The sequence below is a fragment of the Lissotriton vulgaris genome, chromosome 12 (assembly GCF_964263255.1).
Source record: "Lissotriton vulgaris chromosome 12, aLisVul1.2, whole genome shotgun sequence".
NCBI lineage: Eukaryota > Metazoa > Chordata > Amphibia > Caudata > Salamandridae > Lissotriton > Lissotriton vulgaris.
Window position 1 is genome coordinate 156,207,848 of NC_141700.1, and position 25,610 is coordinate 156,233,457.

The window sequence follows — 25,610 nt, forward strand, 5'->3', positions numbered from 1 at the left end:
AGGAGGTGGTCGCGTCATAGAAGAGATGAGAGTGAGCTAGAGAGAGGGGACGTGGAATTTAAAAGTAATGTGAAGACGGGCAGAGGAGGATGAGGGTGACGGGGGAGTGTCCGCTTCAGAGCTCGAGAGAGTTGATTGAGGGGCGAAAGAAACAGACGAAGACGGTAAGAGTAAGCTGGAAAGGAAAGAATGAAAATAAGACTAAAGAATGCGTGTCTGGGTGCGTGAAGTAAAATAAAGAAGGAGTCATGGAGAGGGACACACACCCGTTGGGGGGGCACCCTTTTAATGTAAGTACTGAGGGAGTGTGGCCAGAGAGGAGGGAGAGAGAGAGGAGGTTTGAGAGAACGAGAGTGAAGGAGGTAGGGACATGCAGAGGAGGGGGGGCGAAGGAGGTGGGGCAGGGAGAGCATATGGCGAGCGTTGGGTGAGCAGCTTGGGAGCGCATTCCAATGAAGTCTGGTGCGAGGCGGGGGGCGGGGGAGGGGGAGCAGGGGTGCCAGGGTGCCTAGCAGAACTTAACTAGGGGCAGTGAGGGGGGGCATGCAGAGGGGGATTTAAGCATGGAGCGGCCGACGCGGTTCGGAGGCGACTATGCGCAGGAGCAGAGGTTGAGGGAGGGGACTGGTGCGTGAGTTGGAGGGGCGTCAGGCACAGGCCTTTCATCCTTCTGGGGCCAATTGGGATGGGGGTTTACTGCTGCTGGCGCTGGGGGGACAATGCGGGGGGTCGGGCGCTGTCGGGAAAGGTGATTGCAGTAGAGGATGTGGGGATGGCCGAGGGCGATGGGGGCGGGGGGTGCCGCACAGACAAGGGTGACAGTGTGAGCGAGCGGAATACATGAGGTAGCAAACGGTGCAATACAGGAGGAAGAGTGACATGTGTGCAGGTTACGAGAGAAAAACAAAAAGTACAATTAGAGGTATAAAACTTCAATATATCATATGGCAGACACTCAAGAACAAGAACAAACGTTAACATTACATAGGCGATGGTGGCACTTGTGCAAGTGAACAAATTACAAAAGGAAAGGTTGGGTTGCATGGGGCAAAGGTGACAATTGTGAGCGAATAAAAATACAAGGGGTCCGTTGGCGTGGGGGGGTTGCGGGGCGAAAGGAGGAGTGAGCATGGAGAAGTGCCGCCAGGGATTTGGGACCCTCCTTCCACCCACTGTGGAAGTTAAATAAGGGGGCAAGTGTCAAGACAACAAGGATTCGATCAGGGCTGCCAGGGTGCCTAGCAGAACTTAACTAGGGGCAGTGAAGGGGGGGGGCATGCAGGGGGGGATTTAAGCATGGAGTGGCCGACGCGGTTCGGAGGTGACTGTGCGCAGGAGCAGAGGTTGAGGGAGGGGACTGGTGCGTGAGTTGGAGGGTCGTCAGGCACGGGCCTTTCATCCTTCTGGGGCCGATTGGGATGGGGGTTTACTGCCGCGGGCGCTGGGGGGACAATGCGGGGGTCGGGCGCTGTCGGGAAAGGTGATTGCAGTAGAGGATGTGGGGATGGCCGAGGGTGATGGGGGCGGTGGTGCCGCACAGACAAGGGTGACAGTGTGAGCGAGCGGAATACATGAGGTAGCAAACGGTGCAATATAGGAGGAAGATTGACATGTGTGCAGGTTACGAGAGAAAAACAAAAAGTACAATTAGAGGTATAATACTGCAATATATGGCAGACACTCAAGAACAAACGTTAACGTTACGTAGGCGATGGTGGCACTTGTGCAAGTGAACAAATTACAAAAGGAAAGGTTGGGTTGCATGGGGCAAAGGTGCAATTGTGAGCGAATAAAAATACAAGGGGTCGGTTGGCGTGGGGGGGTTGCGGGGCAAAAGGAAGAGTGAGCATGGAGAAGTGCCGCCAGGGAGATGGGAGCCTCCTCCCACCCACTGTGGAAGGTAAATAAGGGGGCAAGTGTGAAGACAACAGGGATTCGATCAGGGCTGCCAGGGTGCCTAGCAGAACTTAACTATGGGCAGTGTGGGGGGGGCATGCAGGGGGGGATTTAAGCATGGAGTGGCTGACGCGGTTCGGAGGCGACTGTGCGCAGGAGCAGAGGTTGAGGGAGGGGACTGGTGTGTGAGTTGGAGGGGCGTCAGGTACGGGCCTTTCGTCCTTCTGGGGCCGATTGGGATGGGGGTTTACTACCGCGGGCACCAGGGGGACAATGCGGGGGGTCGGGCGCTGTCGGGAAAGGTGATTGCAGTAGAGGATGTGGGGATGGCCGAGGGCGATGGGGGCAGGGGGTGCCGCACAGACATGGGTGACAGTGTGAGCGAGAGGAATACATGAGGTAGCAAACGGTGCAATACAGGAGGAAGAGTGACATGTGTGCAGGTTACGAGAGAAAAACTAAAAGTACAATTAGAGGTATAATACTGCAATATATGGCAGACACTCAAGAACAAGAACAAACGTTACGTAGTCAAGAGGAAAGTGGCGTGTGCAGGTTACAAAATGTAGGTTACAAAAGAGTACAAAAAGACAACAGGGAATACACGCCTACCTGACGAAACGACGAAAACAAGAAACGAGACAGAGTCAGCTCACGCTGCCTGCACGCGCCAGTTGGCCATTCCAATGAAATCTGGTTAAAGGCGTGGGGGGAGGGGGAGCGAGCGAGTGGGAGGGAACGAGCATATGGCGAGCGGCGGGGGAGCAGCTTGGGAGCACATTCCAATGAAGTCAGGCTGGTGTGAGTGAGGCCAAGTGCGCGCTGGCGAAGCGTCATGCTTCAATAGATCACATGCATTGGGAGGAATCCGCTTGGAATCCGCTTGGTCAAAGAGTTTGTTTCAACTCCTATACTCTCGTCTGTTTATCCCTGCGGGATTGAATAGTCGAGACCTAAAAACTGCAACTGATTGCACTAGATGAAATCCTTAGCATTAAAGAGAGACTGCAAAGAATGTGCCTTTGCTGAGAGACTGTGACTTTGCTACTTTCCTACAAAGGCCATATTAGGTTGGATTATGAATGGTAGATGGTGACTTAAACTGGATAGATAGATATATATAGGTATAGATACAGCCACAGGAATATACATATGACCAAGCCTAAATATTCAAAATTGGCGCTCACACAGAATGTCAACAATTCAGTGAGTTGCTGCTTATGACCAGTGAATAAACATGTGAATCATTGACATCCGGAGTGAACACATATTTTGCATACTTCAAACATATGTAAAGGCATAATTCTCCTTCTGGCACCGCAATACACTCAGTTGGGTAAGAAGGCTTGGAGATGGATGTATGGACAGATAGATAGTTCTTGGACATAGCGGGTATCTATCTTTGTACAGTGGATAGCTAAATGATATGTTAATAGCACCAATTTTTCAGAAAATTATCTGACACTATTTTCTATATTTGTCTATAATAGAAACATTTTTATGAAATATGCAAATATGATATTTATGAGTAGGGGCTACATTAGTGGCAAATGCACAAAATTCATATTTATGCAGCCACAGAATCAGATAAATTAACTGGAACTCATCATTGACTATTTGTTATCACCAATATATTACTTGAAGGTGAAGGAAACGTCAACAGCATAATTCCAAACAGTGGCCATTGTTTTTTGCTCTTAGGAAAACACAGCCTTTTTCAAGGTGAGTACCCCAAAATAAACATTAAATATGTACTGGGTAACCTATGTAATATGGTCCGTTGGGGTTACCATGTTGCTGTCGCTGGGCCGCCGATGACGCCGACCACCAGTTCAGAATGAATTGTGTCAGAGGAGCCGGCAGTGAGAAAACGAGCGCTGGCAATTGCTGAACTGAAGTCTCAACATAGTCAATCTGAGACTTCGCCCAACTGCGCTGCGCATATGCCAGAGAGGGGATTGGCCCATGCCCTGGATGATAGCCACCAGAACTCTGGTCTGGCCCTTTTTTTACCCCCATCATTGCAAACCAAGTGATTTGACCAGAAATAAGACATCTGTTTCATTATTTTTGACAATGGGTTTGTATGTGTGCATGAGGGGGGCCTTAACGTAACTGTATTATAGGCATTGCATACTCACACTACCTTATCACAGATGGACACTTCACATCCCAGTTCCCGATGGAAATTCTTATTTTGGTTGTGTTATGCAGTTTGTATTTGGTCTAGTGCTTGTTCTTGATCTGACCTGGGGATGGGAGTTTGGGTTTATGACTATGTTTTCTTTGCTTTCTCCTGTGTGTAATGCCAACAATACGGTGTCGGTGATGTGTGTGGGTGCGGGGGGGGGGGGTCATGGAAGCATATATGGAATGTGACGGAACAGCAACTGACAGAGGGAGTAGAACACCTTTAAGGTAGTCATGGGGGGCCCATGCATTAAGACTGAGTACGATGTGAAGTTTACCCTGCGATGCACGATTATAGACAAGGAGGACACCAGGCGGAGGTGTGAGTGGGAGAGGGCACAGGACAAGCGGATGAATTTCTGCCCTTTGGAACTGATCACAGAGTTCTAGTAGACAGACTTGGGAAGCTAGATTACTCAGGATACAAAGCCAAACAACATGTAAAAGAGACAGACCAGGCCGTAGCTTGGCTGGTGTGCTTAGAGGTGGACAGATCATAACTGAATGTGATTAGAAGCCAGACAGGAGATAGCCTCAATGCACAAGTGCACATTAATACAATCTCCTCTGATTATTATAGCTCCTTGCATTGCAGAGGGAGAGACAAGAAGAGTTAATATTACAAGACTACCTTGAGAGCTTGCCGGTCCCACTTTTAGTTCCCTTCCAGGGCCAATCTCCAACAAACTGCTATCGATCAACGAGGTTAACCCCGCAATCGACCAGATGGCACGTTCCAAAACCCGAGGGATAGATGGGCTTCCTGTGAAATTTTACTCAGTTTACAAGGCCATCCATGCCCCACGGTTACTCCAAATGTTTGAGTCCGCCAAAGAGAGGGACTTACTACCTGCATCCCTGAGAAAGAGCCTGATTGTGCTACTCCCTAAACCGTGTCATGATGGCCCACTGCAGATGTGGTCATACCGTCCCATCTCCCTCCTCAACATGGATTGAAAGACCCCTGGGAATATAATTGCTGCCAAGCCTTACTACACAGGTACATTACGACCAAAACAGATTTATCCCGGGGACGAACACGTTTATGAACCTGAGGTGTCATTTCCGCTTATGGAAGAGCACCCTCTGGTGTCACCCCGATATGTGGCACTCTCCTTAGACATTGAAAAAGCCTGCAATATGCTGGTCTGGCATTATCTTCAGGGAATACTACTTTGAATGGGCATGGGACCCGAGATACTGAAATGGATAAATCTCCTGTACACTGAATCAGTTGCCAGATCTCACCAATCATATTTGCCTGGTGTTGGAGCCACTTGTGGGATCGTTCAGGCAACAGGGACACAATGGCCGACACAGAGTGGAAGCACATGGGAGGTGATCTAGCTATATGCTGCTGATGTCCTAATATACGTCAGAGACATATGTGGAGACCTACCCCGAGTGATGGAAGTGATATACCAGTTTGGAACAGTCTCTGGCTTAAAATTGAACAAATTAAATCCTGCCTTTTCCCTCGCTGTAAACTCCCAGTACTAGAACGGAAGGAACCAACAGCATCTAGGGTTATTATGACACAATGACACCTTCTGATATCTGGTTAACGATGTTTACCATTCGTACGATGACCTAGTGCGGGGTAATCTCTGGGAGTTGATGGATGTCATGCGTTGCCCCTAGCTATGCTGGAAGTCTTCACCGCTCATCCAACGGGAAGAGTTGTTATAGTGATAATACTGATACTGCCCCAGTTGCTCTACCACTTTTCGGCTCTCCTGTGTCCCCTACCCCAATGCTTCTTTCAGCTCAATACTGTTCTATCCGACGTGATCTGGATTACAGGGAGAAAGAGAGTGGCCCTGTATAAACTAAGTCTCACTGGAGAGAGAGTAGGCTGGGGGCCTCTCATTACGAGCTGTTTTATGTGACAGTGCAGCTAAAGTGGCCTGTGTGCTGCCTGTTGAGTGGGCCCAACCCTGAATTTGTATCTGTTACACAAGCCACAGGTTGTGGCATATTAGACTGGCTTATGGATCCGGAAAGAGATGTTTCAAACACAGGACGTCTCGCTAAAGTAGTCAACCGTTGTTGGCGCATGTATGTGCACTCCAGGTGCTACCACATCTACGCACCTTCCCTACCACAGTAGGTACTCCTGGCATTCCGTAGAGTGGCAGGCCATCATACTAAAAGACCGTGGACGTCCTCAAAATAGGCAACCAGTGTGAACATAAAACTCTGCTGACCTCAAGACTTCATAGAGCGCTAAAATCTTAATGAGGGCTAGTTATTGACCCACAGTGCTATGACAACTGTGATAGAGGCTCTATGCGGCCGTGATCATACAGAGCCCACCATGTCTTTAACGCTACAATTGCTACTGGATAATGGTGTGGGCAGATGTGCAATTACGTTATTCTACAAGAGATTACTAGTAATGTACAAGATTACATTATCCTATTAGAGTTCCTGAAATCCAGTACCCCAATCCTACACACCCTGAGAGATAAATGGGTCCTCTCGATCGGGCAGGAGCTCACACATAGACAATGGTTCCTTGCGCTAGAGCAGGACTGCAGGGTCTCCAGAAACCAGAGACTGAAATAAATACAGATCAACTACCTCCATCAAACATATCTCACACCCATACAACTACACTGCCTCTTCCCAGGAATAGCCCAAGATGATGATGGTGTATATTCCCGGAGGAAGACTTTTAGAATATGGCGTTGGCCTGCCTGGAGATTGAACGTTATTGGACGGAAACAGTGTTGACGCAAACAGATATAATGGAACAAACTTCTTGCACATATAAGAATAAATACATCACAGAGTTTGTGGAATTAGTATTCATTCTACTGAAGCATCACATAGCAATGTTATTGAAGTCCGCTGTGGCTCCTGCATTATTCCTGTGGCTTAGAGAACTTCTTCAATGAGCAACCACGGAGACGACTACTTGGCGCTCAGTCCTGCTACAGCGAGGAGCGGTGACACAATGAAACACTTGGGACACACATTTAGACAAACTGATGGTGAAGACAGACGAGCAACCACCCTTGGGTCAGGCACATACTGATCAATGACCTGTTTTGAAGCAGCCTGGCATGAAACGAGGAACCCTCTTTTAGCAGCCAGTGGTACACCAACAGAGCACCTGGACTCGCCTCTAAAACCCTGCGCCACCCTCTGCCCCCACGCGCTGCCTACAATTGTACTTTCTCCTGAAAGCAACAAAGGACAGACACGGCCCCTCTGCCTCCCCCTGTCGACACCATGACCATGACAAATTTAAGGCATGGTACCCCCCACACAGGGCACCAATAGGTTAATTCCACACACCAGACACTAATGATTATGCCCTCTTAGGGCACAGGAAAATTGTTGTTTAGTTACTATGAAAAGTTGTAGTAGAACTTTAGTGTAGGAAGCACCGGGGGCGCTAGAGAGCCCACAGCGAGATGGCCGCGCTCTACCGGCCAGGATCTAAAATCCACCAAGTATCCGGCCATCAGCCCTAATAGCAACTTATTTCCCAGTGACACAGTGTGAGGAGAAACTGGGGGCGCAGACGTCTTGAAATTTCTGGATTGCAGCAAGCCACGAGTGGTCTGCGAGATGATCATAGCTGGTGACCGCGGTGGTCGCGGGCAACAGACAAGAGGGCAGAGCCATGGCGGTAGTATGGGAGGCCACATGTGCCCTTCAGTCGATTGCCTGGGATTGAGAACCCTGAGGTGAGACCACAGGCTGGAGGAGCTGAGCTCGTGGCTGTGCGGAAGAGCAGCATCATGGCCTGGGTGGACCCTGAGACGAGCGGCAGGCCATACAGGCCTTGGACTGCAAAGCATGGAAATTGGCCTGCCGTAAGGATACAGCTTGTGGCCTAGTATGCAGAGAAGAGCATCCAAGAACCCCAGACCGCCTAGATGAGCTACAGGGCCCTGCTGGAGAGCCGGGCTAGGGCCACTGGATAAACTGCATGGGCACTAACTACACACAGCGAGTGCAGGTTGAAAGCCTACACTTCCAGGGCCTGCCTGGCGGTGAGTCACTGAGATAGCCCTGTTGTTAGAGCAACTGGTGCTCGGGTTGCCTGGGGCCCTCTGGGGGTGCCACACGAGATTGGCTGTGGATCTGGGCACCTCATCCTGAGGCAGGTGGACCTAGGAGCATTCAACCTCTTCTTAGGCCCTAACGGGTGGATGTAGTTGCCTCCCCCCTCCAAGTCCGGAGCCTGCAGTGAGCACCCGCTGGAGGGCCAATTAACCTGGGTGACTCCTGGATGAGTCCCAGGCCGGATTATATAACACTAAGGACAGAGACGGCCTGCTATAAACAGTGATAGGTCAATGCCCTGGGTCATCATGAAAAAGACAGAAAGAAGCCAAACCCATCTAACTCTAAACACTCAGGGGCAGATTTATGTCGGACTTGCGGCAATTTTTCGCAGCCATTGCGTCACTTCTGTGACGCAACGGCGGCGTAAACCCTGCGCCACGTTGCGACATACTTACATCGTGACGCATCTATGGAGATGCGTCACGGTGTAAGGTCCTGCGCCACATGAAACCTGCATCAGGTTTCATGTGGGCGTTTTCACGCAGGGGGGGCGTTCTGTCGCCGGAACGCACCTGAAAAGTGACTCAGTGAAATCTACAAGATTTCACTGAGTCACTTTCCCAACGCTGATGCGTCAAAACCCTGCTCCTGCTTGAAGCAGGCGTAAGGCTTGACGCACCACATTAGAGATAGGGCAAGTTGGAATAGTGCTGGAGTTGCGTGACTTCAGCACTGCGCCAACTTCACACCCTAGATGCGAAACGCATCTGTTTATTCCTGCGCCATGGTGCGCCGCATTGTTAATGCGGCGCATCATGGGTGGTGCAAGGATAAACTTGAGTGCCGTATCTTTCCTGGTGCATCTCTGCCGATTTGCAGAGATGCGTCAGGCAACATAAATCTCCCCCCAAATGTCTTGCTGGTCCTCGCAAGACGATCTGGCTGATCAGGAGCAGGGCCCTGCACCCCGAGGAGCGACTGCGCTTGAGGCAACGCTGCGGGCCATGAAACATAGCCTAGCATTAATTGATGGGAAAACTGAATCACTAAACTTGCGAATATATCTTATGGCAAAGAAACTCAAAGAAGAAACAGCCGGAATCGCAACAGCGGAACAGCGCATATCCACCACTGAAGATGACCTGCACACGGTTTCGAACAAATGCCTGAACATGGAAAAAGTACTTACAGTCACCCAGGCAAAGAATTAAAATTTAGAGCTGCAGTCCCGCACAATAATTTGCGCATCACATGCATTCCTGAATTGACGAACACCGGCAGGATGGACAAATATGTGAAAGTATGCTGACCTCGCTTTTTGGCTCCAACTAACACTTGCTGGTGGTAGAGAGAGCCCACAGCTCACTGATAGCACACCCGCCTCAGGGGACCCCTCCCACACCCCATCAAAGCGAAGCTGTTGAATTATAGGGACCGAGTTGCGGTCCTCAGACTGGCCCTGGGAAAAGGGGATCTCAACTATCAAGGAAACAGCATTGACTTCTTCGCTGAATAAAGTATGCAAATCTATACCCTGCATGCCTCTGTATTTACCATCAAGGGCACCAGAAGATCTTTGCAGCTCCAGAAACAGGGATGGACCATCTTAAGTTGGTTAACACAAGCCAGCGGAATCCATCTGAAAATGTCATGGAAGAAGATGAACACTTACCTCTGGTCTTCACTCTGGAACACTAACAACCAGACCCTTTGAGCCCACCTGTGTGCGGGCCCTTTTGGCATTTACCGTGCACCCTGGGTTGCAATAATCCCCACAGTCTCTTTTCATATAGGGACTGAAGTCATAATGTCCTCTCCCAGCCATCTCTCAGGGCACTGGAGGCTGATCTGGGCTACTGGTGCCCCCCGTGTGAACACCCCAAATCTTTTCTGTTTCACATGTTATGGGGCTCTGTAGTTGACCAGACAAATGCTGTCATATGCCCTGTTCCGTTCTTGATTTGGAGTAATGGGAATGTTGTTGGTATGACTGGGATGCTAATGTGGAGGTGGGTGTTTATGTTGGTTCTGCTACAATGTTATTAATGCCACTTGTAACCAACCTGTGAACCATGCATCGCAAATGTTGAGTTTCATTCTGCACCTCAATAGGATGACAAGCCACCTCCATTTCGGGGACATATTACACTCATAACATGGAATGTTCAAGGCCTTAACAATACATGGAAAACATGGCAGGTGTTGGCTTACTTAGATCATCACAATATCTATGTTGCGTTTCTGCAAGAAATACATCTGACACAACAGACGGAGGGCTCCATGAGCACACTGTGGGCAGCACACAAGATAGCTTCCTCCTACTCCTCCCATTCGGGGTGTGTGTCAGGATCATAGTGAAAAAGGGGCCATCCTTCCCTCTTACCAGCACCATCACTGATGATCAGGGAAGATATGTAATAGTCAAGGGAACCCTCTGTGGCACTCCTGGTACTTTAGTGAATACATATGGACCCAACATAGATGACCCTGATTTTTACATGGCATCATGGCGACACCTCCTCCAGCTCACAATGACCAGTATCATAGGGGGCGGAGACCTGAACACATATCTAGACCCGACCCGTGTACGTTCAGCAGTGACAGATAGGCACGGCAAGCAATCTACCCAAATCCACCGGGCTGGGGTGACAGAGCATGGGATTGTTGATATTTGGAGGCTCTGGAATCCCACCAAGCAAGAGGGCACGCTCACTTCTTCTGTTCATGGATTGTGGTCCAGTTTGGACATCGGTTTAGCCACCAGAGATGTCTGTCCATGGGTGACTGATGTGTCCCACTTACCCAAAACATTGTCCGATCACACTCCTGTACGCCTCACGTTAGTGATCCCTACTTACACCCCCACAAGTTATGTGGCGATTCCAACTAGCGGCCTTCTTGGACCCTGTTATCAGGGAGGATTTGAGCAGAGCCATCACCGAGTATTTTGCACATAATGTGGGTTCTGTGGATGGGGTGGATACACTCTGGGAGGTCTTTAAGGTCACTATCAGGGGGTATGCATTAGCACATATGCTGGTGTGCTGAAATCGATCCGTAAGCAGTTGCAAAGATATAGCAGAGGCTACGATCCCTTGAGCGGGAGTATGAGTCTCATTCACACCCTAGCATATGGGCTGCCATCGAGAGAAGGTTACCAATTTCAATGACACTCTGGCGCAGGAGGTGCATTACCTGTCCAGGCACCATGTAGCAAGGTCATAAGGGGAGGTGATGCACCCGGGCCACATTCTAGCTGACAAGATCAAGGCCTCTTGGGCTCACACTCCTGTTTTTAAGAATACCTCCCCTGAGGGGACAGACCACTATGGCACGCAACAGTTCTGGTGAGCTTTACACGCTACAACACAAACCTGTATAGCACGCGGCGCTCTGTCTCAGTAGGGTATATTGCTGATTATTTGGAGAGAGTTGCTCTGGCGGGTCGCTTTACTGGCCAGCGAGGAAATCTTACACGATCTATAACAATTGATGATATTAAAGGTGCCATACGTACGCTACCTAATGGCAAAGCCAAAGGAATTGATGGCCTGAACAGTGCATTCTACAATTCAATTTATTTGATTTGGTACTCGATTGAGAACCACAAACATTTCATGCATAATATTCAATTTTTTACACCATTTTGTTGAAATTTTTCATTCTAATACAAAGTTAAAAATGATTTAAAAAATGTATAAACATTGTAACAAACAAATTCATTTGGCGGAGTTTTACATAAAATAATCAGCTCCTTTGCTGAGGTAATTCTACATTTGGTATAAACTGGTTGTAAAAACCTCTTTCTTGCCATTACCACTTTCGCATTTGGGCAAATAAACATCAAATGCTCCAAATCCTGCTCCCCGCCTTTACACAAATTACACATAGAGCTTTCTTTTGAGTGCCATTTGGATGTTACGGTTTTTACAGATAGTATCCCGAATCGGAGCAGGACAATCGATCTCCTAACCGGATGATTTAAATTAAAAGTGATATATTGCTGGGGTTTCTTAAATGCTATAGTTTCAGTAAAATTCTTATATAAAGACAGTTTAGAGCAGTACAGAGAGTCAAGGTCGTAACTAAGTCTTGGATTGAAATGCTTTAAAAAGAGTTTCAACTGGGCTGGTGTCCAAGCTAGTAACAGGTTGATGTTAGTCTCTGATAACTTAAAAGCAGCTAACGCGTTTTTTGAAAATACATGTTTGGAAGAATCGCAGTCAAATGTTTCTATTTTGAGCAGAGATCGAAGTGTTCCTTCTTCCGCGTGAAGGAGATTATACGCCCACCTGATGATATTAGCAATTCCTCGGGAATAGGAACTGGTTAGTAAATACTCAAGGCGGAGAGCTTGTACTGGTACAGCTTGGGACACCTTCGTTAACTTCCGTAGAATTTTTCCTTCTTTCAAATCCAAGAAACTCCATTGGTTTACTGGAATATATTCAAGGGCATATGACAGTACTGGCGGAATCTTGATGTTGTAGACCCTAAGCAAGGAAAAAAAATGCCTTTGTCCTGATGCTGCACATAACCTTGATAGAGCTCCCGCGTGTACATCAGATTTCCGGGTCAGATTCAAAATGTGTGGCCGATTTTGCAGAGACTTGGTGAAAATTCTGCCTAAATAGGTATATTCATTTACCTCTTCCACAATTTTTCCCCCTAGGGTCCAGGTGAATTTTGTGCTCTTTTTCCTTCCTGAAAATGAAACTATTTTTGTTTTTGTGATGTTCGGTATTAAATAATTTTCCTCCGTGTAATTATGCAGTGCATGAAGGCTTCTTTGTAGACCAAATGGAGTTAGATCTAATATAATTATATCGTCTGCATATAACATAGTATGTATATTGTGGAAGGCTAATTTTGGTGGAAAATTGCACACTTGATGAAGACATTGAGGCATATCACTGAGGTAAAGGGAAAACAATAGGGGAGCAAGAAGGCATCCTTGTCTAAGGCCATTTGGGGTCGGGATAGGGCTAGTTAAACCCTTTTCCCTCCCCATTTGAACCTGGCACCAGGTATCTGTATGCAGTGAAATTAATTTACGTAATAGCTGATCCGGGATGCCCATTTTGTAAAGTTTTTTCCAGAGTGTTCCTCTATCCACTCTATCGAACGCGTTAGTAAAATCGATGAAAGCAGCATATACAGCCTGGGATTTAATTGTCACGTATTTATCTAGGATGGTTTGCAACACCACAATATTGTCAGTGACCGAATGCTTTGGTCTGAATCCAGCCTGGTATAGAGGAATTAATCCAGATGAAAAGGCCCAGTTTTTAAGATGATCTAATACTGCTGCCGTAAAGATCTTTCCTGTAGCGTCCAGAAGGGCTATCTGTCTGTAATTACCGGGTTGCAGCCTTGATCCCTTCTTGTGTATAGGTATAATGATGCTCCCCTTCCAAGATTTGGGGATTTCCCCAGTGCTAAAAATGTAGTTGAAGAGGGGGGATAGCATCTTGCTCCATTCTTTGGGGTTGAACTGGAGGACCTTGATTGGAATTTGGTCAGGACCAGTTGCTCCTGTTGTTCTTGCAAAATTATGGACCGTTTCTGAGTTAGTATTTAATTTATATAACTTAGCAAGGTAGAGTTCCCATTCTTTTGGGGGCACCGGAGTAGCTTGCAATGCTTTTTTCGTACCAGATTCTTTGGCTATTATACTCCAGTAGGCTCGTTGATTGTTTTGTTTCGCTGCTATCTGCAGATCCACCCAGTTTTTGTCTTGGGTTTTTCTCTTATGTTTTTCTTTCTCTCTCCTGCGTTGGTTCTTCAATTTGTTAATTTCTACCTGTTTGGATGGTGAACTTCCTAGGAACTGTGCTCTTATCAGTTTGTTTAAAAGTTTTGTATCGGTAGCTAACTTTGTTTTTTTGTTTTGAATCTTTGTTGGTCTCGGTTGCATCAACTTTTTCTGAAGTTTTTGTGTTAATTTTTTAATAACCATTTCAAAATTTGTTATTGGGTTTGTAGAGTGCCTTACTTGAAGAAGTTGCGTTGAATCAATTATGGTAGTTATCTTATTAAGCGTAGCTGAATTCTAATGAATTCGCCTTTGTTTTGGATTTACCATAACTGTGCTATATCTGTACATAATTTGGCTAGACGGGCATAGATGTGTTTTCCATTCTGTACGTAATTGTAAAATAGCATGATGGCTACCATGATCAAAATTAATTTTAAGTTGTGAGACGGACCCAAACAAGTCAAAGCTACAGATGATATAGTCCAGCAATGAGGAACTACTATTTCTCTGTCTCGTGTTTGAGGCAGGAATGTCTCCTTCCACGTTGCCATTTAATATAACTCTATTTAACATTGGGAGCGAAGCTATTAGGATTTTCCCTCTTTTATCCACCTTATTTCCTTTAGGAAATAGTGGTACGGAGATTCCCAGCGCCTCCTCTTTGTACCAATTTGCCCATTTTAGTAATTCGTCGTTGGATAATTTCCCATTAAAGTCACCCACTATGAGAAACGATGGATAATCTTGACTTTCAATTATTTGTTCGATGTCTTCTAGAATTTCTATTGCAAGTGCATCCATTTTTACTCCAGGGGGGATATAGACAATAAAAATTAATAGGTTTTTTAAGGATTCCGAAAAATTTGTCCCACACTTGATTTTAATACATTGGTAATTATTTGATTTAGTTGGGATTATTTCTTGGGCCCAGTTATAATCTTCGTTTAATAAAATCGCTATCCCACCTTTCGCATGACCCCGATCAACCTGCGCTGCATAGATATCATATAAGAAATATTTCTCTTGATTAAAATTTTGTGCAGTCCATGTTTCTTGTAGAGCCACTATAGCTGGATAATTTTTTACTAGTTCCACCATTTTTTCTTTAGTTTTTCCCGCTATGTTCCAGGAGGAGATGGTTAAGCCTGTGCTAAACAGGAGATTTGATATCCTTAATTTGTTTATTGCTATTCAAGGTCTCAGAGATCCATCCTATGACTGCTCCTTCTTTGTTATTTCCTTGCTGAGGGTGTTTTTGCTCCAGATTTCTCTTTCACCATTCTTTATGGAAAAGAATATATTTTCTGCAGCACGGTCTAAGGAATAGATCTTTGTGTTTGTCAGTTGGTGCATTTTTTGAGATCCTTCTGATGTATACTTCACATTTTGGGCTTCGTGCTTTAATACTGGGATCAAATCATACCCGTATTTGTGGAGAGTCTCACTCTCCATTAATATAATTCGTGGTAAGACGGGAGACCAGAATTCTACGATTGCAGTCATTGTTTTTGCTTTGTCCGGGAACAAAACGAATTTAATTTCATTTCGCGCTAGGGATTGTAACGGCTGAATATTTTGAAGTAGACTAATGATTCGATCGCTGTTGAGTGGAGCTTCATTGGTAGGGAATAATTCTCTGATTTGTAGAAAATTAGATCTAATCTCCTCTGCTTGTGGTTCTTTTTTCTGTGTATATGATAATCTTTTAGGGGGTCCCTCTTAGTGCCGGACTTGCAGGGCCATGTATAAAAATTGTTGCCATTGGATTTAATATACTCTGTTGATTAGGATTTTTGCTTTGGGTTTCTGCCGGCAACTTCTGGTCCTTTATTTTCGGGATCTGGAGCAATTCAGCTCTTCCTTCATTGTCTAATAAACCATTAGGTAAAGGAGTATTGTTCTGAAATTTAATTTTGTTAGCCTTCTTCTTCTTAAATCTTCTTAACGCCTTTCTCTTTTTCAGTTTGATCTTCCTTTGGTTTTGATTCTTATTTATACTTTCTGGGTCCTGTGCGTCATCATTAGTTAGGCCAATCTCGGCGATTACTTTAGGGTGAGATGTTACAGGACTATTCGAATTAGATTTGAATTTACTTTTTGTGAAAATTGGATAGTAAGCCACAGGGAGATGATGTGATACTGATTTAATTTCATCCTTAAAAAGGTTTCTAAGAGAATATGTCACGATATCTTCCTGCTTGCCCTTTGTTTCAACAGTTGATTTCTTTCCGGTTTGTGTGGCAATTTCTTTTTTCGAAGGAAGTAGCAGTTTTTTGTTTCAACTTTTGAGATGTCTCAGTTTTCCCCTTGACATTTATTACAAACTCTTGTTATTTTTGTTGATTTTATTTGCTCTTTCTTCTTTTTTTCCTCGACTAGAAATTGTAAAATTCCTAGTTGTGTGTCGAGCGTTTGGTCAGAGTTCTCCAATATGTTGCCTAAAGGGATGAGAACTGATTCCAGGATATTTTGCAAGGTAAACAATGATTTTGATACTCGGGTGTAGTTGTTGGTCAGACCTGTAGTTTTAAATAGAGAGAGATCTGGCGAATTTTCGAGGAATCACTCTAGATCTGACGGTTTTTGTGGAGTACTGTTCTGTATATTGTCAGTCCCCTTTTGGGGTCGCGTGTGAAATGTTAAATCCTTGATGTTAATATCTGGGCAAGTGATACTGTATTCTTGAGATAGTTGTATTTTAGATGAATCCGGTATTATTGATCCTGTTGTCTTTAGATTCAGAATTAAAACCTCCTGGTCGATTAAAATACTTTTTTGCGCAACCTCAGGAGTTGTTTGGAGTTGATTTTGAGTTTGATGCATTCCATCTTTTTCATCCTCGATATTCCCTACTTTTTCCTTGTTTATCTGATCTTTTGATATTTGCCCCTGGTCATCTGGGTTTAATTTTCCAAAGTACTTTTTCTAATCCCAGGAGTTACTGCAGTCTTTCCATTTCTTACCGTCTTGTTAGTGCTCTTTCTGATTGCCTCTTCCGTTTCTATACTTTTCATGAAGATGGTTCTAGATCTTAATTTTTTATAAGCCATTGAAGTATAGTAGATCACTCAATTTGGTTTTAGTTGAAATTTTAGCCGTTCAGTTTAAGATGGAGATTTGTTGCCTGTGGGACTTAACTGGGCGTATACTTTACTTATTTTCCCCTTCTGCCCCCTACTTTTGATGCAGCGTTAGAGAAGCAACTCTTATCCGATTCCAGACGATACAGTCAAGGAGGTTAAAGCTCCAGGGGCCAGTAAACCGGTGCGCCGCTCATGCAACACCGAAACTAGCGCCCTGTTCCCCTCTGTAGTCCGTTTCTTATAAAGTTGTATAGTTTAAGAGAACAGCTCAGGACTCCTTGCAGCTCCTGCGTCATCCTGGACTCTCAATTTTTTTTATTTTTGCTACATCCCAGGGGTTTTCGCTCTTTTGATACCATTTGCGACAACTGTCGCGTCCTAGGGACTCTCCCAGCTCCTGCCACACCCGGGCCCCGAAACACAGCTCGCGGCTCTTACTGCATCCAGGGTACCCTCACAGCCTCGGCCGGTCCAATGACGCCACTCGCGGCTGTTGCCGTGTCCCAGGGGTTCTCGGGTTCTCCAAGGGAACAGCTTGCGGCTCCTAGCGCGTCTAGATGGGGCTCTCGCGGCTTCTGGCTGCGCCCGGGTTACCGCTCACGGCTCCTGCCGCGTCGGGGAGCTCTCGCTGCTCTCACTGCTCCAGTCACGCCTGGGGCATAGCCTGCAGCGCCAACTGCGTCCGGGGAGGCCCCCGATACACAGCCCACGATTCCAGCCGCGTCCGGGAAGCTCCCACAGCTCTCGCGGCTCCGCTCGCGGCCGAGGCACAGCTTGCGGCCCCCACCGCATCCGGGGGGGGCTCCCGCGACTCCGGCCGCACTCGAGATGCAGCTCGCAGCTCCTGCCGCGTCCGAGGTTCTTCGGCGTTCCACGCTCCACGCTCCTTCAATTGCTCAACAGCGCCCTCTGCCTGTGTGTGAAGTCTCCTGTGATCACTCCATCTACAAGGAATTAGCAAATATCATTGTGCCCCATCAAAACGCACTAGGGCCTCATTTATGAGGCTGTGCGTCACTTTTACGCCGCCGGTGCGTCACTTTTTGTGACGCACCAGTGGCGTAAAAAATGTGCCTTGTTGCGTCATATTTACAAAGTAACGCATCTAGGTGGATACGTCACCTTGTAAACCCCTGCGCCACATTATACCTGCGCCAGGTATAATGTATGCGAGGGGGGCGTATTGACGCAAGAAAGGGTCGTAGAAGTGGCCCAGTGAAATCTATGAGATTTCACTGCGTCACTTTTAGGACGCCGTTGCGTCAAAATCTTGCGCCTGCCTCACAGCAGGCGTAAGACTGACGCAGGCCCTTTCACATGGGGCTTGCCCCATGTGAAAGGACGCATTGCTGGAGTTGCGTCACTTTTTTGACACACTCCAGCAATGCGTCACTTTTGCGCTTACAGATACGTCAGAAATACTGACGTATCTGTAACTCCTTGCGACATGATGCGTCATACATTAAATATGACGCATCAGGAATGTCGCAAGGAGGGTGCAATGAGAAGTGACGCATTGCTGCTTTCACGCAGCGATGCGTCACTTTTCATAAATGAGGCCCATATGAGGAAGCACATACCAAGTGGCACTAATTATCGCACTACGACCGTTCTCCTTACGGATGTTAATATCCTTGCCAAAATCCTAGTGACCAGACTGCAAACACTCCTGCCTAGTTTGGTGTTGCCGGACAACTCTGGATTTGTCTCCAACTGCTCAAATACACATAGTTTGCATACGATCCTTGAAATATTGCATCAACTTGAATCCCTCCCTTAAGGTGGCAGCAGTCCTTTGGATGCCGCTAAAGCCTTCAACTCCATTGAATGGGAATACATGTTTACTATCTTCAGCCTCATGGGGATTCCACTGTCCTTCTTCCAATGGATTTGCTTGTTATATACTAACCCAGTGGCTCGAATACATAGCAATGGGGCCCCATCTGAGGTAGTGCAGATCCATAGAGGCACTAGGCAGGGGTGCCCTTTATCCCCATTATTATTTGCGATAATTTTGGAACCACTAGCGGGCATCTTACGCCAAAAATATGTCACCTCAGCATTAATATTTATACTAGCAGCCTCTAAGTATTTCATTGCATGTAACGGTATGTGTTGTATGTGAAAGACCCTGCTACTCAATTAGCACCCATAATCCGGAAATACATTCACTTTGGTCATTATTCAGGCCTGAGTATTAACTGATCCAGGTCCATCATCTTCCCCTTGACTCCGACCACCGAATCATATCCATGGAGTTCCCCTTGTTGTAGAGCATCAACCCTGTGAAATATTTAGGGATCTGGATTCACAATGACCAGGAACTGGTGATTCAATACAACAATGGTAGGGCTGTGTCACAGCTTGAGGATCAGATGCAGAGATGGGCCAGGCTGTCATTGTTATTGGCAGATAGAGGTACTGCTATGAAGATGGAAATCACGTCCAAGTTTTTTTTTTATCTATTCACCAACATCCTGATTGGGATCTCATTACAATTTTTCCAAGACACTAATATAACACTGGCATGAGCGCGTAAACAACCCAGGATTCAATGAGACACACTCATGTTACCATATGCGCGGAGGGGGTTGGAGCGCCGAACTTGGAGCTCTACTACCTATGTGTGCAGGCACACTTCGCACACTATTGGTATTTTTTCCTATGATTACATCCCCCACCAGGCAATTGAACATGACAATGCTAGTCCACTCCCGCTGAACACCATCATGCCGCCCAACGCCCCTCCTATTGCTAGGTCTGAATTGAACACAATTCACTGCACCACAAAAGCATGGCATACACTGGGAGAATGGCCCCATAAAGAACGACTGTACTTTCCAGCACTTTCCTTGCTGCAACACCCTGCCACCACGAGCACTAGAGATCCTTGGCAGGGTAGGTTTAAACACCATGGTGGATGTTTACTCTGGGGGGACATTTATTACTTAAGAAGTAATATCGCATAAACAGCTGCATACCCCGTTGCTGACATTGATTTACTTTCACCTCTGGATTGCTATTTGGGAGCTGTACCCACAGTTCCCGCAGCAACCCCCTATGCTCAAGGTACTACATGTCTTACTGCATAGTGACACACGCAGGGAACTCATTACAAAGTTGTATGCCTCAGTACAAAATGATAGACCCCCAGCCCCGAACTTGACATGCTTAACCCTAATTGTAACCTACATATAATTAATTGCAAATATTGCCACCAAATGTATTTTACACTGGTGAAGTTGTAGAAATTGGGCTGTGAGAGGACACATATTTAGAGGTGTGGGGCACTTGATGCTGATTTCCTGCATTTGGCATGGTTCTGTCCCCCTATACAACGATTCTGGATGCAAATTGCAGGTCCATTGATGGGCATGGTGCTGGAGCCAGTGCCATATCGCCCACATCTATGCCTACTGGACCTGGTAAAGGAGCTGCAGCCAGCGCATGCCAGACTCACTGCAGTGGTAATATAGTTGGCCAAGAGGAGGGTGGTGATGCATTGGGGCAAACGGTGAGTGCCCACCACAAAGAAATGGCTATTAGATATGGTATACTGCAAGGAAGAGGAGTTGGAACTGTATGCTGAGGAGCTATCAATGCCCTTATGGCTAAAGACATATGGTGGCCTTTGACCAATTATTTGCTGACCACCACGGGCCTCGCCTAGGGGTGAGAAGGATGTAAGTGGCTTTCTACACTTTATTGTTATTTGACATTTGTTAAGCGTATATATCACCCTTAGGTCTCATAGCGCTGATACGGGCAATCACCGTGAGACACAGAGAGGACAAGCTGCGGGCGGGGGGAGTTTAGAATAATAGGGTTTTGAGGGACCTACCGAATTTCTTATGGTCGGTTTCCATTCTGAGGTGTATGGGCAGCGCATTCCAGATCGTAGGGGCGATTTTGGAGAATGATCTGCCGCCATACTGGACGGTGCGGGTCTTTGGTATGGCTAGGAGATGTTTGCTGGCTGAGCGGAGGGTTCTCTTACGTTGATATGTGATTAGTTTCTGCGCAAGATAGTGGAGTCCCTTTCTGTTTAGGGTATTGTGTACCAGCCAGCATATTTTAAAGGTGATCTGCTTTTTAATGGGGAGCCAGTGGAGGGTCTTCAGACTGGGGGCAGAGGGCGAGAGGGGGAGGTAGTTTAAGGACTAGTCTGGCCGTCGTATTCTGTAGGACCTGAAGTCTTGTCAGGTGTGTTTCATTTATGGGTGCCAACAGGGCATTGCCATAGTCTAGGTGGCTGATAATTAATCCCTGCACTTAAAGGCATGCGTGAGAAGAGTGGTATCCATTTAAAGATTTTTCTCAGGTTACGCATTAGCCCACGGCATGTGCGCACTACCTGATTTAACGTGGTCAGACATAGAAAGTTTGGTGTCTGTTATCACGCTAAAATTGCGTGCTGCCTTTTTAGGTGAAGGGCAGGGTCCAAAGGTGGTTGGCCACCAGTCGTCGGTCCAAAGTTGTTGAGCCTTTCCGTAGAGTAAGATCTCAGTTTTTCCGGCATTAAGTTGGAGGTGGTTGATAGTCATTCAGACCTTGATGTCTGTCATACATTGTTTAAATTTGAGTTTCGTAGCGGTGGGGTCTGGTCCAAGGGTGATTAGTAAATGGGTGTCATCAGCATACAACACTGTATCAAAGCTGCATGCTTTGATTATTTTAGCTAGGGGGGATAGGTACAAGTTAAAAAGAGTGGGGCTCAGTATGGAACCCTGGGGAACACCCTTATCTATGGGCTGGCTACTGGAGATGAAAGCTCCTATTTGGACTTTGGATGTACTGTCGGTGAGGTAGCTCCTGAGCCAGTTCAGCGCTGTGCCCTCGACACCAAGCTCCCACAGGCGGCCCAAGAGGATGCTATGGGAGATGGTGTCGAAGGCTGCAGACAGGTCCAGTAGCACCAAGATGGCGGATTGTCTGGCGCCAAGGGCATGTTTGATGTTATCAACTATCTCCAGTAGTGCCGTTTCGGTGCTGTGGAAGGCCGGGAACGCGGACTGAGAGGGGTCCAGCAGGTTGTTATTCTCGAGGTGTTCAGACAGTTGCTTGTTTACTAGTGCTTTCAGGAATTTCCCAAAGAGAGGTAGAAGGGAGATAGGCCAGTAATTATTGTGCTCTTTTGGATTAGAGTTGGGCTTTTTTAAGATGGGGTTCACTATGGCCTCTTTCCAGATTGATGGTATAGTGGACAGGGCCAGTGAGTTGTTAAATAGCTTGGTCAGTCTAGGTGTAGGGGGTAGTCCAATTTGGGATATAATCTGGGCGGAAGCTGGGTCAGTGGGGGAGCCAGATTTGATCCTCGAGAGGGTTGATAGGACTTCTTCTTCGTCGGTTGTAGGGTGGAATTCTCTGAGGGGATTGAGATGGGGTCTAGAGGTCTGATTCCTTTCTGAAGGGAGTGTTCCTGTAAGCTGTGGGAAAGAGCTATGGATGATTTTAATTTTATTCATGAAAAAGACTGAGAGAGAGTCGACCCACTCTTGTGAGGAGGACTGAGTTGGTTGACAAGAGGGGGGATTGGTGAATTCTTTCAGGATCTTATATAGCTCTTTTTGGGAGTTGAATGCTTGGTTAATTCTAGCCCCAGAGTAGTTTTTTTTGGCTGCAGCTATATGGTCCATATAGCCCTGGTGTATTATTTTATAGTCCTGCTTATCTGAGGCACTTTGTGTATGTCTCCATTTACTTTCTGCCTTTCTGGCTGCTAGTTTGTCGCTTTTCAGGTCTGGTGTGGACCAGGGGAAAGTTTGTGAGGGCATTTTGTTTGTTTTACCAGGGCGATTTTGTCGAGGGTGGATGTGATGGCTTGCTCGAGGGATTTGGCCACCTTATTGGGGAGCTCTAGTTCGGGTGGAGGAAGGAGGGCAAAATGAGTGGAGAAGGAGTGTAGGTTTCTTTATTTCCAGGACCTGCTAGGACGCGATAATAAAGATGGACTTGGTTGGGCCGCTATACCCAGTATTTGAAACTTAAGGACATGAGGGTCAGACCATAAGACTGGGACTGGTTGGTCGACCTTTACTTGGGGAGAGTTAGTAAATACGAGATCTAAGGTATGCCCTGCTGTATGGGTGGGGCCCTTTACCAGTTGGTCAAGGCCATCTAGTGTTAAGGCTTGAGACAAGATCGTCTGAGTGGGGGATCAAATGGTAGTTCTGCGTGATAGTTAAAATCTCCCAGAAGGAGGAAGTTGTCCGCGGCGAGGACATGCGGTGCAATTACCTCCGTTAAAAGGCTGGTGAAGAGACTTTTGCTGCCAGGGGGTCGATAGAGTAAGGCCCCTCTCCATGTTCCTTTCCTAAAACCGTTTATTTTAAAAATGCAGATTTGGACGGAGTCGATGATGTGTATGTCAGTGTTGGCCCTAAAAGCTATGCCTATGCCCTCTCCTTTCTTTCCTTTCCTGTCCAGTCTGGTCAGCTGATAGTCAGGAGGGAGGGCTAAGGATATATCAAGTTGGGAGGCCTCATGGAGCCATGCCTCTGTGATGAAAAATAGGTCTGGTTTCTCTGAGTCTAGTAGGGACCAAATTTCGAGAGCATGTTTTGTGAGTGAGCGGGTGTTACAGTGTAAGCCTGTCCAGTTATTATGAGTGGGTTTTCCTAGACGTGGACCTGGTGTTGGGGGGTACATTATTTTGTATGGCGTGCTTGAGACTATCAGAACTCTTAGTCACTCTGATGGGAGTAATGTCAACCGCCAGAGAGGGCGGTCTATTGACTGCATGGAGCTCTTGGCTGGGGTATTGTATTATAGCAATGAAGGGTCTGGGGGGTGGTGGATGGAAAAATGGGCTGAGTGTCTGGCGTCGGGAAGGCGCGGACGGGCGCAGATGGGCTTCCCTTTGGCGCGCCTTTGGTGTGCCGCTGCGCGCATCCGCTCTGCGCACTACCTTAAATGTGCCAGGAAGTGGGCAGGGCTGCAGCAGCGTTGGGGGTGAGTGAAGCAATGACCTCTGTTTCTCAGGTCTGCTTAAGGGGCCAGCCGCGGCAGACCAGGGCAGCACAGTGAAGTTCAGATGAGCGGCGCAGCGCGATAAAACACAATTTACAATTTTAAAAATGCTGTTTTCAAGAGCAGGTCTGACCTGTTTAGTCCTTCGGTAAAGCAAGGAGGACCTGGTTCAAACTGTAAAAACGTGGTTGAGCGATATATATACATCTTCTAAAAGCATCACTTTTGGGTTTGTTATATTATTTGTATTTCAAATGCATACTGCATGAAATGCTAGTAAAATAATAAAATATATATTTTTTTATGGAGGGATGAGCTTTCCAAACCCAACTACCTGTTGAGCATATAGGCCTCGGACACTTGAACGATTGGTTAAACATATCAGGGCTTCTGAGATGTACAGACACTTACGAAGGACTTTGAGACTGAAACGTATACTACATAACTGTCATTGCTATCTGGTGACCTAAATTATACTCCTTAATGTATATATTTATAGGTTGGAACACTTCAACAAAGAACTACTGGGAAAAAAAATGAAAGGGAATGGCCAGTCATCACAGGATTTTCCTGATGTTAAACTATTGAACGCAATGTGGAAAAGGTTCACGGCTCATCCCTTGGAAGCTAGTACTCTTTGGGCGCTATGCTAAATGTAACAAAAGAGCTGACTTGAAGATGAATTATATACACTTTTAGACCCCCATTTAAAAAAAGAATCACAGATTAAATATGAAGTAAAATATTGCAAATATTGAAAAGAATCAAGAAAAGACTGGTATTCTTAGCTTCTGTCAAATTACAGGTTTACCATTTTAAGAAGTTCCCCATTAAAAAAGTAATGGAAGATGTAGTTTAAGGAATTGGTCATTTTTTTTAAAGATCTGATGTAGGCTACAGGTGGTGCTCTGAAAGGAATGTTTGTTAATAGAATTTTTTTTCAATTTGGTTTCAGTACTTACCATTCACATTAGAAGAAATACCTTCCGGTGCCTTTATTTTTACTTCCTCCAACCTAAGAACATATATTATATTTTACTTGCATGTCACAAGGAATTACGAGCAATATTCTCAAGTGCTTAAAGTAGATATCAAAACATAATTCTTACATTTCCTGGACACGCTTCACATCCTGAAAGAGAAATTTGAAGAATTGTTATCCATACTATTATTCCATACTTTAGAATTTTCATTTTACGTGACTTTGACATTTTCCAAGATCATTCTTATGCCTGCTAGCGGAGTCTGAATCATAAGAAAGTACACTTTTGAGCAGAAATGCATTCATAGCCCTTAGAGTTCACTGAATGAAGTATATTATTGTCACTTTTCATTGTTAGTATAATACCAAAGAAATCCAATGATCTTTACGATTAGCATTTAATTTAATTTTGATCTGGCTTGCCTTGGAAAAGCTCTTAATTTTGTCAAATTGATAACCTTGTAAAATAAAATAAGTTCTCATCTTATGCACTTAGATTAATGTTATCACATTTTTAGCATGCATCTGTCATGGACAAATATACACAAATATGAGGTTCAATGAACTTTTCACCACTATTTTAAACTTAATACTGGTTATTTTAAATTCTGTATCATCCATTTTTTTAACATGAATTAATCCACGACCAACCACCGGTAAACATAATATGTAGCACTCTATGAAGGATCCTGATTGATGTTCTAGTTAT

The 25,610-nt window shown here is 46.0% G+C and overlaps 1 protein-coding gene across 1 annotated transcript in view; it reads right to left on the reverse strand.

The window, feature by feature from the left end:
• The window catches only part of LOC147673734 (uncharacterized), a 107,283-nt gene that overhangs the window by 5,412 nt on the left and 76,261 nt on the right, over positions 1 to 25,610 (reverse strand). The window contains exons 4-5 of the mRNA XM_086945524.1: positions 25,029 to 25,051; positions 24,882 to 24,934 (exon numbers count right to left, since the gene is read on the reverse strand). Coding sequence (XP_086801650.1) covers positions 24,882 to 24,934; positions 25,029 to 25,051 — 76 coding nt within the window. The remainder of the gene's footprint in view (positions 1 to 24,881; positions 24,935 to 25,028; positions 25,052 to 25,610) is intronic.